A 15,348-nucleotide genomic window follows, 5' to 3' on the forward strand; every position below is an offset into this window, starting at 1 on the left:
CTTTCAGCATTTAAAGCTCAACAAAATGTTAAACAGTGGGCGTAATAATAATAATAATAATAATAATAATAATAATAGACGATCAATTTTCTAAGCCACCTTCTGCCAAATTTGTAGAAACATGTTTTTGCAAAAATCACCACTCAAGCATGGGATGCCCTATTAATTCTGGCAGGATTAGGCTTGCTGAGGTTTTTTGGTATGGAAATCTACAAATCTGCCTCAAGCAGCGTGTTTAAATTTAAATTAGAGGGTGGAGGAAAAATTCGTTGAACACAGAACGTAACAAAAAACAGGGAGCAGGAACAGACTTATATGCCCCCAGCTTTCAAGGGAGTTAGACTGTTTTTGTTTCGTTCTTAAAGGAAAGGGATAAAGAAAAGAAAACCAGCCAGATCATGGGTACTGAATATTTTGTAAATCTGTTTCATTTCCTTCAAATCTGCCTATTCTGAAAAATCTTGGGACAGTTTTGCAAACAATTAATTATATTTAACTGAACTGTTTATATTTTGAGTACTGCCATCTAGTCTCAAAAGGTTGTGCAGATAGTAGCTCAGTTTACATGGAATGGGCTTTATCCAAAACTGGAGCTCTGCTCATGCAAGAAGCTTCTGTGCAAGCGATGGAGCTTCCTCCTCTCTCTCTCCTCCACTAAATTGCATCCAAATTAGTTCAGGAGGAGTTGGGGGACCTTCTGGAGATGATATGGGGGCGTGGGCGGGGAGGAGACGGAGTGGAAGTCCTGTTTTGCGAGTAGAAGTTCCCTCATGCAGCATGGGATACAACCCAATGTTTCCACCCCTCCAAACCACCACTTGGGAGGAGTGGGAACAAGTCTTGTGTTTGTACACTCCCTCCTCCTCTCATACATTCAGTCAATTAGTTACAACCTGGCTTGGCAAACCATTGTTTCCTGTTACAGTCAAATAGCCAAATTACAGCTTGCGCTACCCCACCCTCAAAATCAAACCTAGAAAGGAGCTCCAAACCATGATTTGCAGTTCCTGGACTCTAGACATAGGGGAGAGGAGGTGGGAGGGTGGAGTTACGCAAGCACAAGGCTTATTCCTCCTCAGAAACACTGTGTGTACATGAATCCATTTCATTAGCCAACGTGGTACATAATGAAGAACATACAATGGGGCGGGGGCAGGATCCTTCACATTTACAAAAAGAACCCAAACCCTCAAACTATGCAAATCCAGCCATCCAAGGAAAGTAGTCCGAGGAACATTTTGCACTGTCTCAAACTTGAGGGGCAAAGCTGCTAACAAGCTGGCCAGTTGTGTTGGGATAAACGAAGAGATGTTGGCATAAAAGCAAGAGGTTAGTAGCCATTCAAATGCAACATGGTTAGTCAGCATCAGAGTGTGGTGCTGTACCTTCTCCTATGTGTGGGAGGCTTCCTTACACCATCCCCCAGCACTCGCATTGAACTGAAAATGAATCATGGACAGTGGTCAGTCAGCAATGACAAAGGCGCAATATGAACAAATGAGCAATCCCCCCAGACTGGGACTGGCCGGGGAAGTACTGGGTAAAAGAATGTGGAACAAGAAGTGGAGAAAGGCAACATGTAAATAAGGGCATGTTTCATAAAGCTCCAGCAACGTACCCAGAGAGCAGTGAGAAAGTCACCTTGGGTCTAAATCAACAGACTCAAAAGGTGAAGCTTTGGCAGGACCAGGTCCACTTGTGAACGAAGGTGCAGGAGAGTTGTACGCTTGGATACATCTACACCAGGCATAGGGAGCCTGAGGCCCAGGGGTCTTCAAGCCTCTCTCTGTCTGGCCCTTGGACTCTCCCAGGCCCCCTCCCCTCCCCTTCCTAACTAAACCCCAAACTAGCTGTGCTTTGTGCCCTCTGTTTTCGCAGGTTGGAAAATACCCTTGACCTCAGATAGTGCTTGTCTCAATGGAAGATAAGAGAGGGATACAGAAACTAGCAACAATTTGCATTTCTTGCTTTTCCTGTTTCAGCCTCTGGCCCTGCCCACTGGCTGGCATGTGGCCCCCAGAAGGCTGACGCTAGGGGAATGTGGCCCTCGGACAGATAGAGGTTTCCCATCCCTGTTCTACACACATGGGAAAAGCAGGATGTCAGGCTGAAGGTTCAGACTAACCTGACATCCTATTTTTCTATGTGCAAGGAGGGTGTTCTCACCATCACGTGATCATAGGAATGAGCCAGAAGGAGCACAATCTAGGGCAGATTTTGTTCTTTATTCTGCTTATTGTATTTACTGACAGTCTGTCGATTTAAATCGGGGTGAACCCAAGCAATCTTAATGGCCCCCAAAGCCATCCCAGAATTATATGCATGGATTTCAATTTAATAATAATAATAATAATAATAATAATAATAATAATAATAATAATATATTTGGGGGGGAATAGATGCACAAACTTCAGTCTGCACTCACTTTTAAATTTAGCTTTGGCGTGCAGCCCATGGAGGGTTTGCAGTGAGGCAATATGGCTCTCAGATTAGAAAAAAATTACACCTCCCCTGCTTTAAATGCACAGCTATGTGTCAGATGACCCCCCCCCCCACTACCTGCTGAATGCCTTCCTTAATCTTGAAGCCTGAAGTGCTACCTGCTTTGCCCCTGTAAGTTCATCAGCCACTCCACACACACACACCCCAGTGCATGAGGGTGAGTCATAATGAGGCAATAATACAAGGCACGAGAATTACTTTGTCCTAAGAATCCTACTAGGATATAATCACACCATTGATTGTACACAATCTGGCTTTCTAGTATTCTGTCAATTTTCTTCAGCTATCCCGTTTTTGCTTAACAGACACAAACAACCTGAAATTAAAGGTTTCCGGCTGCCCCATAGTAACAGACAACAGGGAAAAAAGAAAGTTTCACTTCAATCTGTAAAACCTGGGGTTGGATTTTATGGCAAAGAGCTAAGTAACTATCTGATTGCTTCTCTTCATGCCATGAAACTTCCAGCCCTGTGCCCTGGACTGAACCGATGAAGCCCAGCAACACACTTCTACCAAGCAGACTAGCAGAGGAGGGATCAAGCAATCCGCTCCTCTTAGCAACCTGTTGCATTTCCATGTGGGTTGCCAAGAAGGGCTTTCCTTCCTCCGTAGCTAGAGCCACCTGCCCCCTCCTCCAATCCATTCACTCACCTGTGTGAAACTTAAAACACAAGGCTGCTTTAATCCTTTCTGTGGCTTGCTGCGACCCAAGCGCACTCGTTCCAAAACCAAGGACTCGTGCTTGCACTTGTAGGACGCATATTTTGACCTCTCAAATTGAAACAGAAAGTTTTGCTCTGGGACTGCACGAATACACGTGACACCTCATCGTTGGTGAGTGCAACTTTCGTTTTCTTGAGCACTTGGGAGAAAAGGGGGCAGAATCTGTGACCATCACCATTGGAGAAGTTCAGAAAGCAGTGGAAAGTGTCTCCCTGATTTCCGAGCTTCTCCGTGGCTCAGTGCAGCAGGGAAGAGATAGCCACACATGCCTCCAGATTGTGGAAAGAGGCATGTTCTATCATTCAGAGTGCGTCCAAAGCTTAGCCAGACATGACAGACAAAACCCCTGGTCTGTGGCATGCGTAATTTTGTCTGGCTTCTAAAGCTGGCCCCAGTTTTTGCCCCCATATTCTGCTATGCTGTATGTATTTATGCTAGCAACATTTTTGTTGTTGTAACATAATCAGTTTTGTCAGTAACAAAAATATCCAGCCAGTATTTCTACAAATGAGAGGTGGACATGCTACTGATTTGTCTCAATACAGCTTTATGGGTAGATAATTTCTAGCTGATGAACACTGTGTGTCAGCTAACTGAATTTACTCACATGAATCCATAAAATTATATTTTATGGTCGAAAGTCAAAATAATGTTGTTGGGGTTTCTTTAAAATGTAAAAATCAAACCCACAGGTACAAAGAAGGACTTATGGTGATTGACTGTCACAGAATTTCCCCCCTTAGAACTCAAGCAATAAAAGACAGCGGTGCTTTTGCTGACCTTAAAACTCTTCTTACTGCAGCCTTGTATTTAAGAACTAGACAGGCAAGAAAGTGAGGAGGCTGGCAAGGGAGGGACCGATCCTTCAATTCTTCCTCCACTATCCCACTTGGTTTCTGTGCTTGCTGAAGAGGAAGTAAAGCATCTTCACTCCACATCCAGAACGGCAGCTCCACAGGCCGGAGCGGGGAGACAGATCACCCCTGTGCCTCTTTCATTAGTTTGCTTGGTAGAAGGCTATTTTTAACACTGCTTTGAGAAACTGATTCTCATGCTGGCTGCAGAAAAAGGAGCTCCCATTCTTCCACATGGAAATATCAGCTACTGTTCCCTTAGCTGGTTAGTAAAAGAGTAATAATAATAATAAAAACTGGGTTGTATTCAACTAAGTCCTACTCAGAGTAAGACCGCTGGGTGGTATTCCATGGACTTGAGGTAGTCCCGGCTGGATCTAGTCTGAGTAAAACCTCACTGCATACTGCCCAAAAATTGCAGGCTAATAACTTCTATGGGCTTATTTGGAGGCTGCCTTACTGCCCTCTCCCACCCCCAAAAAAATAAAGATCACAAGGCTGAAGTTACCACAGCTATGGATCACTGGGTGCCCACATCCAAGAGGCCTTTACTCACCTTCGATTGTTCATCTCAGCCTCGTTGCTGCCATTCTTCCCAGGGCCCCAGCTATGCCGGCGGAAAGGAGACAGTGGCCTCATGGAGCTCTTCAGGGCAGAAGCAGGAGGAGGCACTTCCGTGATGCTGTCCAGCTCTTCATCCAGCTCCCCGGAGACGCCAGCTTCGCCATCTTGGCCCTCGGCACTTGTTGCCATGTTGAAGCAGCTGCCATCCAGGCTGTACCGATCCTTGGGCCTGCTGATGCCTAGCGCCTGAGGGAGGGAGATGTCACTCCCAAGGGACGAGTTCCTTTCTAGGGACAGCGTATCGTCGGCAGAGAAACTAGAACTTGTGCTATCGCCCGCCGACTGCTCCTCTTCGGGCTGATGTGAAGCAGGAGTGGGAGAAGAGGAGGACGACGACAAAACAAGCAGAAACTGTATTAATCTATTTAAAATGATTTGCTGATAATCAAGGCTGCAGGCAATGTTTACACAGACCTACATGGCACAGTAAGATAATGAGTTATTTGAAACATATCCACAGTTATAAAAGTCTTAAAACTACAACCAAATCCATCAAGCACCAGCTGAAGGTTGCTGAACGTCTTGCAGCCTTTACAGAAACAAAGAAGAGAGGACCTTCTTTTAGAAAAGCAGACCTGTTCCAAAAGTTGAAGCCCACTGCAGTAAAACCCCTGCTTCTCACAGCCACAGTGAAGAAGGTGAAGACGAACCCTGCTGGATCAGGTTGAAGGCCCATTTAGTCCAGCAGCCTGTTCTCACACTGAGTAGCTAGCTAGATGCTTATGAGATGCAGAAGATGAACACAGTGACATTCTCCTTGGCTTAGGATTTCCAGCAACTGGAATGCAGACACATAATGCCTCTGGCATTGGAGGTGACATTAGAATTGTAGGTAGTATTTGGCAGATGCTGTTGGCTTTCTTTCTCTTTTTCCGAATCTTTTTTGAAGTATGACATGGGGTATAACTGTTAAGGATAGCTAGATTTTTAGTCATGTGTTTTAAAGATTATTATTTTTTGACCACGTAACTTCCATTATATTTTTAAACATCATGGTACTAATATTGCCCCTTTTTGTCTACAACTCCTAAAGAAGTTCTTAACTCTGAAACACCGAGTGTCAGAGCTTCCTGCTGCTTGGTTAACCTCGGCCCCAAATTAAATTTAGAAAGATGAGGCAGCAGAGATAGCTAGGAAGGGTGATCTCACTGGGAAACAGCTCTCCTGGAGGGGATTTACAAAACCCTTGCCCGTTATTTACAAGACAACGTAAAGAAGAAGTGCCTCCCACATCCTCCTTACATAACTGTGACTTTGCATAGAGATGTTAGTTTGACAGAAATCCCCTTGAGCAGATTTTATGCATAAACCGAACCTAGAGACCGTATGCAGCATAGGACTGCGGCTTCAACACATCACATGGCAGGATGGATCACAAGCCTTACATGAATATTGTTGCAAGCGGTTGTTTTTGAATCCAGGAATTTTTCCACCGCAGTAAAATCAAGAAGATGCCACTTAGATTACAATTAGCATGGTGCAGTGATTACAGTGTTCACAAGGACCAAGGAGACCCAGGTTCAAATCCTGACTTGGCCAGGAGGCTCACTGGGTGACATTGGGCCAGTCAACTATTTCAACAAAACCTCGCCGGGTTCTTATGAGCATGAAATTGGGGAGGGGTTTGATCTCAGTGGAGGAAAGATGGGAAACAAAATGTAATAAATAGTAATACTGTATTGCATCCTCACCAACTCTGAGCTAATATCCTATGAAATTTTATAGATTTGCTTCAAGGAACTGTAGTAAAAGGTAAAGTAAAGGACCCCTGGCAGTTAAGTCTAGTCGCAGACGACTCTGCAGTTGCGGCGCTCATCTCACTTTACAGGCCGAGGGAGCTGGCGTTTGCCCGCAGTTTTTCCGGGTCATGTGGCCAGCATGACTAAGCCTCTTCTGGTGCAACGGAATACCGAAACCAGAGCAGCGCACAGAAACGCCGTTTACCTTCCCGCTGGAGTGGTACCTATTTATCTACTTGCACTGGCGTGCTTTTGAACTGCTAGGTTGGCAGAAGCTGGGATCGAGCAACAGGAGCTAACCCCGTTGTGGGGATTCGAACTGCTGACCTTCTGAGCGGCTAGCCCAAGAGGCTCTGTGGTTTAGACCACAGTGCCACCCACAACTCCTGAAATGTCTTACTGCCTTTCTTTTTAAGAACACAAGAACAGCCTGCTAGGTCAAGACCAGTGGCCCATGTGGTCCAGCATCCTGTTCTCACGGTAGCCTACCAGATGCCTGTGGGAAGTCTGCAAGCTGGACATGAGCACAACAGCACTGCACACATGGCGGTTTCATGCAAGGATCATCTGCATTCAGATGAAGGGATGGTTGCAGTTGGGTTGGAGAGCTTGGAAGGTGGAGTTAAGTTCGGGAGGAGTTTGACAAATGCTAGAATTAGAGTATCATTGTGATCTACTGAGTGACCTTGCTTAGGAGGCGCACACCCTCTCACCAGACACAGGTTGACAGGTGAACCTGAGAGCCAAGGGCATCCCGGGCGCCAAGGCCTAGAATCTGTTTTTAGGCCTCTGCCAAACTCCAGGGCAGTCTGCAGGTGGGGTGAGGCAGAAGATGTGCCGCAAGCATGGACCTCCACAGAGCAAGAACCAAAATACATGTCCGTGATCAGATTGAGAAAGAGACAAAGAGGGCTGAGGCAATCAGTAGGGCTACTCAATGACCACAAAGTTGCTCAAACTGAGATGTTTGTTTGGATGCAAGGGCTTCGTAAGACCAGGAGGGTTCCTGTTCCCTTTGGATCAGCTGCTCATGTTTGGGGAAAGTATCGGCAGACCATATTCCAGCTAAAACTGCAGCCTGTTTGTTTTTTTATATATTTATATACTGCTTAATTTTAAGGGGGTGGAAAAAAAGACCTCTAAGCAGTTCACAATAAATGTTAGAATTATCAATAAAAACAATTAAACCAGTAATTTAAAAATTATCTAAAAACAGTTAAAATCAGAACTAGACTCAAAGAGATATTAAAACGTAACAACCTAGAGACTGCTCCTTATCCAGATAATTTGGTGGTCCCTCCTCAGTAGGAGACATGTGATGTAGGATCCTGGAAAAGGACCTTTTCAGTGGCAGTTCTTTATGTGTGGAATTCTCTAAAGAGATGAATCTGGCCCCATTTCTCTATAGTTTTAGGTGGTTAGTTAAGATACATCTTTTCCAGCAGGCATTTGGAGAAGGAGGAGGAGACCTGGTTGCTGCTGCCGCTATCAGAAATGAAATTATCAGAAACTTATTTAATGACTTGTGGTGCTCTTGTGTTCGAATCTCCCAGAGGCATATGGGTGGCCATTGTGAGAGTATGATGCTGGACTAAGATGGGAAACTGGCCTGATCCAGCAGGCTCTTCTTATGTTCCTGTTTTCAAAGCACTATGTCAATGTATGTATTTCATTTGCCTTTGATGAACCTCCCTGTGGCTTGTGCAAAGGATAGAATGTAAATAATCTGAAGAAGCATTTCATGCCTGGGGTGCAGTTCTCTGCCTGCCTGCTCTCCCCCAATTTAATACGCTTCACTCTTGGGTAGGCGTTTCTTCCAGAACAAAAGGCAGGCACATTCTCACTGCAACTGTGAGATACTGCTTGCTATTACTGCTTCCAGGCACCCTCTCCTTGCTCAGTTGCAGTCAGGGCTCAAGGAAGCATATGACGCTTCCTGGGAATTCTCTTGGAATGGCTTCTGTCACATCCTTGGTAACCTTCTTGGGATGATGTCACTGTGCATCATCTACTTGCAGAGGGAGAAGGAATGAATGCATCATACAGCTTCCCTGCTCTCACAGGCAATGATGTGAGGACAGCAATGTGGTTTCCCCGAACTTTGGCCAGCTCCAATTGCAGCCCCAGTAACAGAGCATTTATGCACCCCGGCACACAATCTGAGGATCCACCGACAGAGGTAATGCAATAATAGGTGCTCTGCCTGCACTTCCGAGAACACTCTCATCTGGTTTCAATACTGCGCTCCAAATATTCTACTTATAAACAACTTCCTTTTCAATTCTTTGGTGCTACATTACACAGATGCACGTTAAAAAACAAAAGTCTCTCACAGAGAACAAGAAAGAATAGAAAACCGTTGCAGCAAAGCCAACTATTAGGAGGTTTTTTTGTGGGGGGGGGGGGGGATCTGAATTGCATTAGTGGTAGTTGATTCCTCCCCTCTCTCCCACCCCCTGGCCAGAAACCAAAGCCAGAATTTTGCAGATGAAAATTACAATTCATCTCTATGCCTCACCCTTTCCTCCGGCACTCCCTGGGTTGTGCACACAGCTGAAGGAGTTGGAAAGTCATTTCTCAACTCCATGTCCAGAACTTTTAGTCTGCTGGCCAGACGCCCTGTGGCTCTTGTCAATGCTCATCAAAGCACCACCGAGCACGGCACCTATTTCGGCAAGGACTTGCACACTTTATAGTTTCAACATAGCAAAGTTTCTAGCTTGTACAAAGGACTATGAAAAGAAATTAGGTCTTGGAACGCTAAGGTCACTGGACGTTCAAGGGTCTGCTGGGGAAAGCGACTGGGGCGGGGTGGGAGGGAGGGAGAGAGGGAGGGAGGCTTTAACAGAGACGACTGCAGGAAATGACATTAGCGAGCGTGATTCACTCAGATGGGAGAATGTCGCAATGTCTGCCCATAGCACTGAGTGATCATTCTGAGAAAGGATAATGAAGAATAAATCCATTGTGCATAAACAATGGGACCCAGCCCAGGCCATTGCACTGGTGTTGCTGAGTGCGTATCATATCGCCAGATCTTCCCAAGATACTTACTACAGGGCATTTCACAGGGACTAATAATCTCTTAATAAACATCTGTGATAACAGGATACTAGATTAGGTGGGCCATTGGCCTGATCCAGCAGGGCTCTTCTTGTGTTAAGAGTTTCATTTAGGTGCATCTATGCAGCACCAAAAATGCAATAATCAAACATGACCAAGACTCAAGCCTTACCTTCCCGAAGTCCACCTCGTCCATCCCATCTCCTGAGAGAGGAAAGAGGTCAGATTCGCTCTCAGATCTTCTTTTAAGTACGTCTTGCGATGAGGTACAATCGCCACTTAGTCCATCTTCTAGGAAATTATCACTGTCTGGGGAGGGGGAAATGAAGGGGGTGGGAAATGTATGGCAGTTTGAGATTGTTCACCAAACTAATGCAAGTGTCATTCAAGAGCTACAGTTGTATAAATATGAACCAAAATATGAATTACCATTGAACTATGCTTCTTCTCCCCCATTCCAAGGAATAATAAAAAAGGTTAACATTTCTATAGCATCTTCTGGAGTTCAAAGCACCTCACAATCAAGGGTTATTAAATCAATAACCCTGTAAGGTCGGCCAATGTTCTTCCATGCTAAGAAAAAGAAGTAAATTCTGCACCCAGGAAATCCCAGTTCTGCATTAAGAAAAACTAAAATTCTGACTGTGGCATGTATTCCTTTCTGCAGATTTGCATGATTTCTCATATTCAGCCCATTTCTGAAAATTGTCATTCTGCATACTTTAGGCTGCAGTACAATAGTTCTGAGGAAGATCAGGTCTTCCCTCTCTGAGGGGAACAGAGCTCTGACATCAGAGGAGGAAATCCAACGGCAGGTCCTGCTTCCCTGCCACTACCTGATCCACTGATGTGCTGGCCCCAGCCACCAAAGCTGGAGTTCAAACACTGGTGGGGCCCAAAAAATGGGTGCACCAGGGGAGGACACAAGCCCATCTGGGTCCCAACATGCCCCTAAACTGGGGAGAAATACAAGCAAGTTCAGGAGTTCAGCCAAGTCTCTTCCTCTTATTTCCCTTCCATTGCTCCCATTGGGAAAGTTGTTTTCTTCTTTTTAAACAAAGCTGCAAAAATAACAGAGTTGAACCTTTCTCTGTCTTCACTTGAACCCAGCAATGCACTGAATATGCTGGTCAAGCTACCTTTAACCTTCCCCCCTTTTTAAAATGAAGTCTTTCACAGGCAGGGGCTGAGAACAAAGCATTCTTCTAAAGCCAAACCCAATAGGAATCATATCCATCCGGACTTCCTGTTTCCACGGATTCTACCCACATCTTTCAAGTACAGTGGTACCTCTGGTTATGAACTTAATTCGTTCCGGAGGTCCGTTCTTAACTCGAAACCGTTCTTAACCTGAGATACTACTTCTGGGTTAGCGGAGTCTGTAACCCGAAGGGTTTTTAACCCAGGGTGTTTGTAACCCGAGGTACCACTATATCTTCCCAGCCAAACTGTCCTTTGAAAAAGCAAAAACCTGAGCTTCCCAGAACTGCATATTCTTGTAGAATCACGGCATAGACACATCCCTGCCATTAAACGACACCAGCATTACTGCTCCCATGTTGCAGACTGTGGCTGCAACACAGGTAGGCTTCCTTACAGCTTGAAAAGCAATTCTTTGGCTATGCAAAGAGTCAACTCACATTCTGGACAATGGAATAGGCCTCAATGCAACAGGCCTATTTCACGCACCAGAAAAACTCTGCTGTGGGAGTTGAGTGCCAGGAGTGGAAATACTGGCATTCCACCGAGGAGCTTCCACACCGCGGAGGGAATAGCTCTTTTATTTTATCAGGTGGAGTTTCTTTCCCTGCACCTTCTCCACTTTCAACCCAACCTTGGCAAGTCTGCGTTTCTTTTCCATTGTAAGTGGGAAAGGAAAAAGTTGGGATATGTATGGGTTGGGGAGGGGGGAAGAGACAGAGAGAGGCAGGGGCGGGAGAGAAGACGTAACAAACTGCAAGCCAGCATTCCCACCAAATCCAGCTGGCAATTTAACAGACCATGTCCCACCACATTCCAGACGGAAAAACAAGCCGGCTCCGCAAGAAAGCTCAGATGGAAAATTGAAAAGGACGTTCCAGGCTGGCCACTGGGCACATACCTTGTCCAAAGAAGTTAATCAACTCACGTGCTGAGCAAAGGTACAGCTAGGTCAGCAAGAGGGCATGAGGAAGGTATGAAAGAAAGCACATCTGCCCCCCATAGTAGTAGCAGTAGTAGTAGTACTACTAGTAGTAATAATAATAATATTAATAGTAGTAGTGGTGGTAATAATAATAATAATAATAATGGGAACTGTAGCTTACCCCTCACACGAGCTACAATTTCCATCACTCTTAACAATCTACACTTCCCAGAATTTGGGGAGGAGGAGCAAAAGTGTTTCAGGGGTGATTTAAATGTGTATGCAGCCTCTTACCCCTCTTTAACTCTCATAACGTTTGTCAAAATCACTTTACTATTCTAATACAGTCGTGCCTTGTGACTCAAACAGAAGTGAGTGTTCTGATTTGCAAATGTTTTTTGGAAGCAGAACGTCCGACGCGTCTTAGGCGGCTTCTGATTGAGTGCAGGAAGCTCCTGCAGCCAACTGGAAGATGCACCTTGGTTTTTGAATGTTTTTGGAAGTTGAACAGACTTCCAGAACAGATTCCATTCAAGAACCAAGGTACAACTGTAGTGGGATCATATTGACTCAAGTTTTGTCACTGTGTTTTTTTAAAGACATGTGGCCTGGGTCCAGGCACAATGCAAAACCATGGTTCCCTGCTATGAGAAGGATGGGGGAATCTGAGGTCCTCCAGATGTTGTTGGACCACAACTTCCATCATTCCTGACCATTGGTCCATGATAGCTGGGCTGACAGGAGCCCAGCAACATCTGTCAAGTCCCAGGCTCCTTGTGTGAACAAGCCATAGGAAATCTTAGCATATCGCAGGTGGTGACAGGAAGCTTTTCCTTCCAATTTTAAAAGCACACCACAGTTCCCTGTTACATCCAAACAAGGGGAAATGTGTGTGTTTTTTAATAAATAAAAAAATCTTGAGCTACTGAGCAAACCAGGATCAGAAACAGTGGTGTTTGATCCTAGCTTCTTCTCACTAGCAAGAGTTTAAACAACCACAGATCCCCAAGTTAAGATGTAACAGGGAACTGTGGCTTGCTGAAAATGAGAAGCAATAGTTTCCCATCTACTTCTCTGGTGCGTGGGAGGAAAGGGGGGAAATGTGTGAGTCAGTGGTTTGGTAGGGTGTTACTTGTGTAGTATAAAACCACGGCTTCTCATTGCCTCCAAAATGGTCTACCGATTCCAAATTAATGTAAAAATATGAACATGTATTAAGGATTATTTTCAGAAGAGCGTTGGAGATGGGGAATGGAACCATGATACTGGGTGGCATCTAGGCCTGTAATAACCCCATATACCTTTGTTGTGCTTTTCCTCCTATAACTCTAGAACTCCTGCAAATGTGATTTTAAAAACACACACCCAGAGAATGAATTGTTGAAACCTCTTTATGATGGATGATGGAGTTAAAATAACATAATTACTGGCATGAAAGGATGTCTTTCATCAAATCTGGGCAAGTTAGACCCGAAATACCTTGGAAATGCAACTTGCTATTTCCTTACAATCGTTTAAAAATTGGGGCCCGAGTGACCACAATGCCCTTTTACTGAAAGCCTCAAACCATACACACATGCCAGGCTTGAAACACCAAAGGGCAATTAAAGCCTCTACTATGGAAGAACAAAGGGAGTTATGAAGCAGCACAGGTTTCAAGGAAATTGCTTTTCTCCCACTAGAGTTAGTTATGACCAGAAATGTGTAGAAGGAATCAGAAACAAAGAAGTGTTGAGAAATGGGTGTGTGGGGGGGAGAGAATAATTTGTCCTATGTGCACTGAGAAGGTTGCTTTGGAAGTGTACCATGTCTTCTCAGGTAAAGCCTGGTTTATTGTGAGGGGTTTTATTGCCTTTGCTTTAAGTGTGTGCCTGTGTGTTGTGCAATCTGAGTCCATTTCCACCTCTACTGATGGCTTGATAAGCCCCTACCAATGAAAACACCATCACAACAAAGCTGGAAGGATGACACACATGCTAGCACACGTGCCACGGGCTTCCTGAGCACGAGCGATTTAGGGCTTGCATCCGTCAACATCCATCACTTGCAAATCTCACAGCAAAACAACACTGGGGACCTTACCAATGTAGGCAGAGGCTCCCTGGTCTAAAAACACAGCAAGAATGAGGTGGTTCAAGGCCAGGGAGGGGAGAACACATGGCTGTACCTCAAACAGCATTTGGGGAAATCAAGTGTCACTTTTATACATTTTCCAACGTATTTTAGTACAAGTCTTTACAAGGTGGCTCGCAATCAAATAACTTGCTTGTTTTTAAATACTCTTCTATATTAAAAACTTCCTGCAACAGGAAACCAGCATAGCAGGCAAAGGACTAAGCAAGAACGTCTACCATTGCTGTGCTGGTTCTCTGTCTGTAGAGAGGTATCCTCTCTCCTCCCCTTTAAAATAACTAACTAAAAGGAAGCATTTAAAAATCTAAGGCCCTGGACAACCTGTGGCCCAATCACCTGAGAGAATACCGTCTCCCATCCAAGTTGGTTGGAATCTCAGGATCTCTTGGTTGTCCTACCAACTGCACAGCTACATCTTGCAGTGGCCAGGAGGTGGGTCTTTTCTGCTGTGATGCTCCACCTTCAGAATCACCCCCCATTCCAAAGGTAAGACAAGCATCGTCCATGTCAAAGTTTCAGCACCTTTTAAAGATTCACCTGCTCACCCGAGCATTTGCTGATGTGTTTTGTTATTACTACATCATCTTGCATGACGTAAGAGGACATGGGGTTTGCCCGTTGGGGTGCAGCTTGTATTAAGACTGTGTCTTTCCACAAGGCAGGACTGTCCCACATACATGAAAGGTTCTACCACCTTGCCAACAAGGATAGCAGCTGGGATGCAGCCACCAGAGGGCATATTTAATATAAACTCAGTTTGCAGGGAGATTATATGATGCTGGCTGCTTCTTCAGCATTTATTCCGAGCTGCTTGCAGGGAGGTTACATGACGTTAAGTCAATAAATCGTGATCCTTTGTGTTCTAATGCAATTTCCCATCACTTTCCTTACAGCAAAAAGCCCAATTTGGGGAGGGGGAAGTGAGTTTGTTGCACACAAGCATTAAATCTCATTGCACAATTTGAGTGTTAGTGTAAGATGCATGGAGGGTCACAGGTTCATCACCCCTGGTCTACACTGACTGGCAGCAGTCAGCACTGCTGGGTTCCAGACAGGGTCTTTGGTCCTCTCCAATTCTTCCTGGAGATGCCAAGGATTGAACCTAGGACCTTCTGCACGCAAGGCATGTGCTCTACTGCTGAGCTATGGCCCTTCCCAGGGCCTTTTAAAGTTTAGAATTTACACTGAATCGTGCTTGGAAGCCAACCTTGCCCACTTTAGGCTAGCAAAGAGTTCCAGAGAACTCAAATGCTCTGTGCAGCCTCTCACCCAGAGAAGCCAGCTCAGTAACAACAGCTTGCCTTTCTGATTTTATATCTCGAAGACTAAAGAATTCATCTTACCTGCAGAACGACATGGATGCTTTGGCTCCAACAGTGAGGGATCCTGAGCAGTTTCAACAGGACTCCAGCTTTCACGGTTAATCTAACAGAAAGCAAGAGAGGTGAAAAATTAACGGGCATATTTTCAAGTTGCCTCTGTACTCATGCCAATGGCATCAGGCTAAACAGATCCAAAGTTCAGCAAATAAAACCCATTGGTGCCCGGATAAGAGGGAATAGTCTAAGGCTATGCATTCCTTAGA

General features: G+C 45.0%; 1 protein-coding gene across 8 annotated transcripts in view; it reads right to left on the minus strand.

Moving 5' to 3' along the window:
• The window catches only part of AKAP13 (A-kinase anchoring protein 13), a 240,291-nt gene that overhangs the window by 62,238 nt on the left and 162,705 nt on the right, over positions 1-15,348 (minus strand). For all 8 annotated transcript variants that reach the window (XR_014504561.1, XM_083411731.1, XM_083411734.1 and 5 more), the window contains 4 exons: positions 15,107-15,188; positions 9,678-9,814; positions 4,636-5,000; positions 1,386-1,439 (listed from right to left, as the gene is read on the minus strand). Coding sequence is in view for 7 of the 8 variants with exons in the window: in XM_083411731.1 (XP_083267857.1) it covers positions 1,386-1,439; positions 4,636-5,000; positions 9,678-9,814; positions 15,107-15,188 (638 nt within the window). In the remaining variant the exon portion in view is untranslated. The remainder of the gene's footprint in view (positions 1-1,385; positions 1,440-4,635; positions 5,001-9,677; positions 9,815-15,106; positions 15,189-15,348) is intronic.

Source organism: Podarcis tiliguerta (genome assembly GCF_965153285.1).
Source record: "Podarcis tiliguerta genome assembly, chromosome: 14".
Lineage (NCBI taxonomy): Eukaryota > Metazoa > Chordata > Lepidosauria > Squamata > Lacertidae > Podarcis > Podarcis tiliguerta.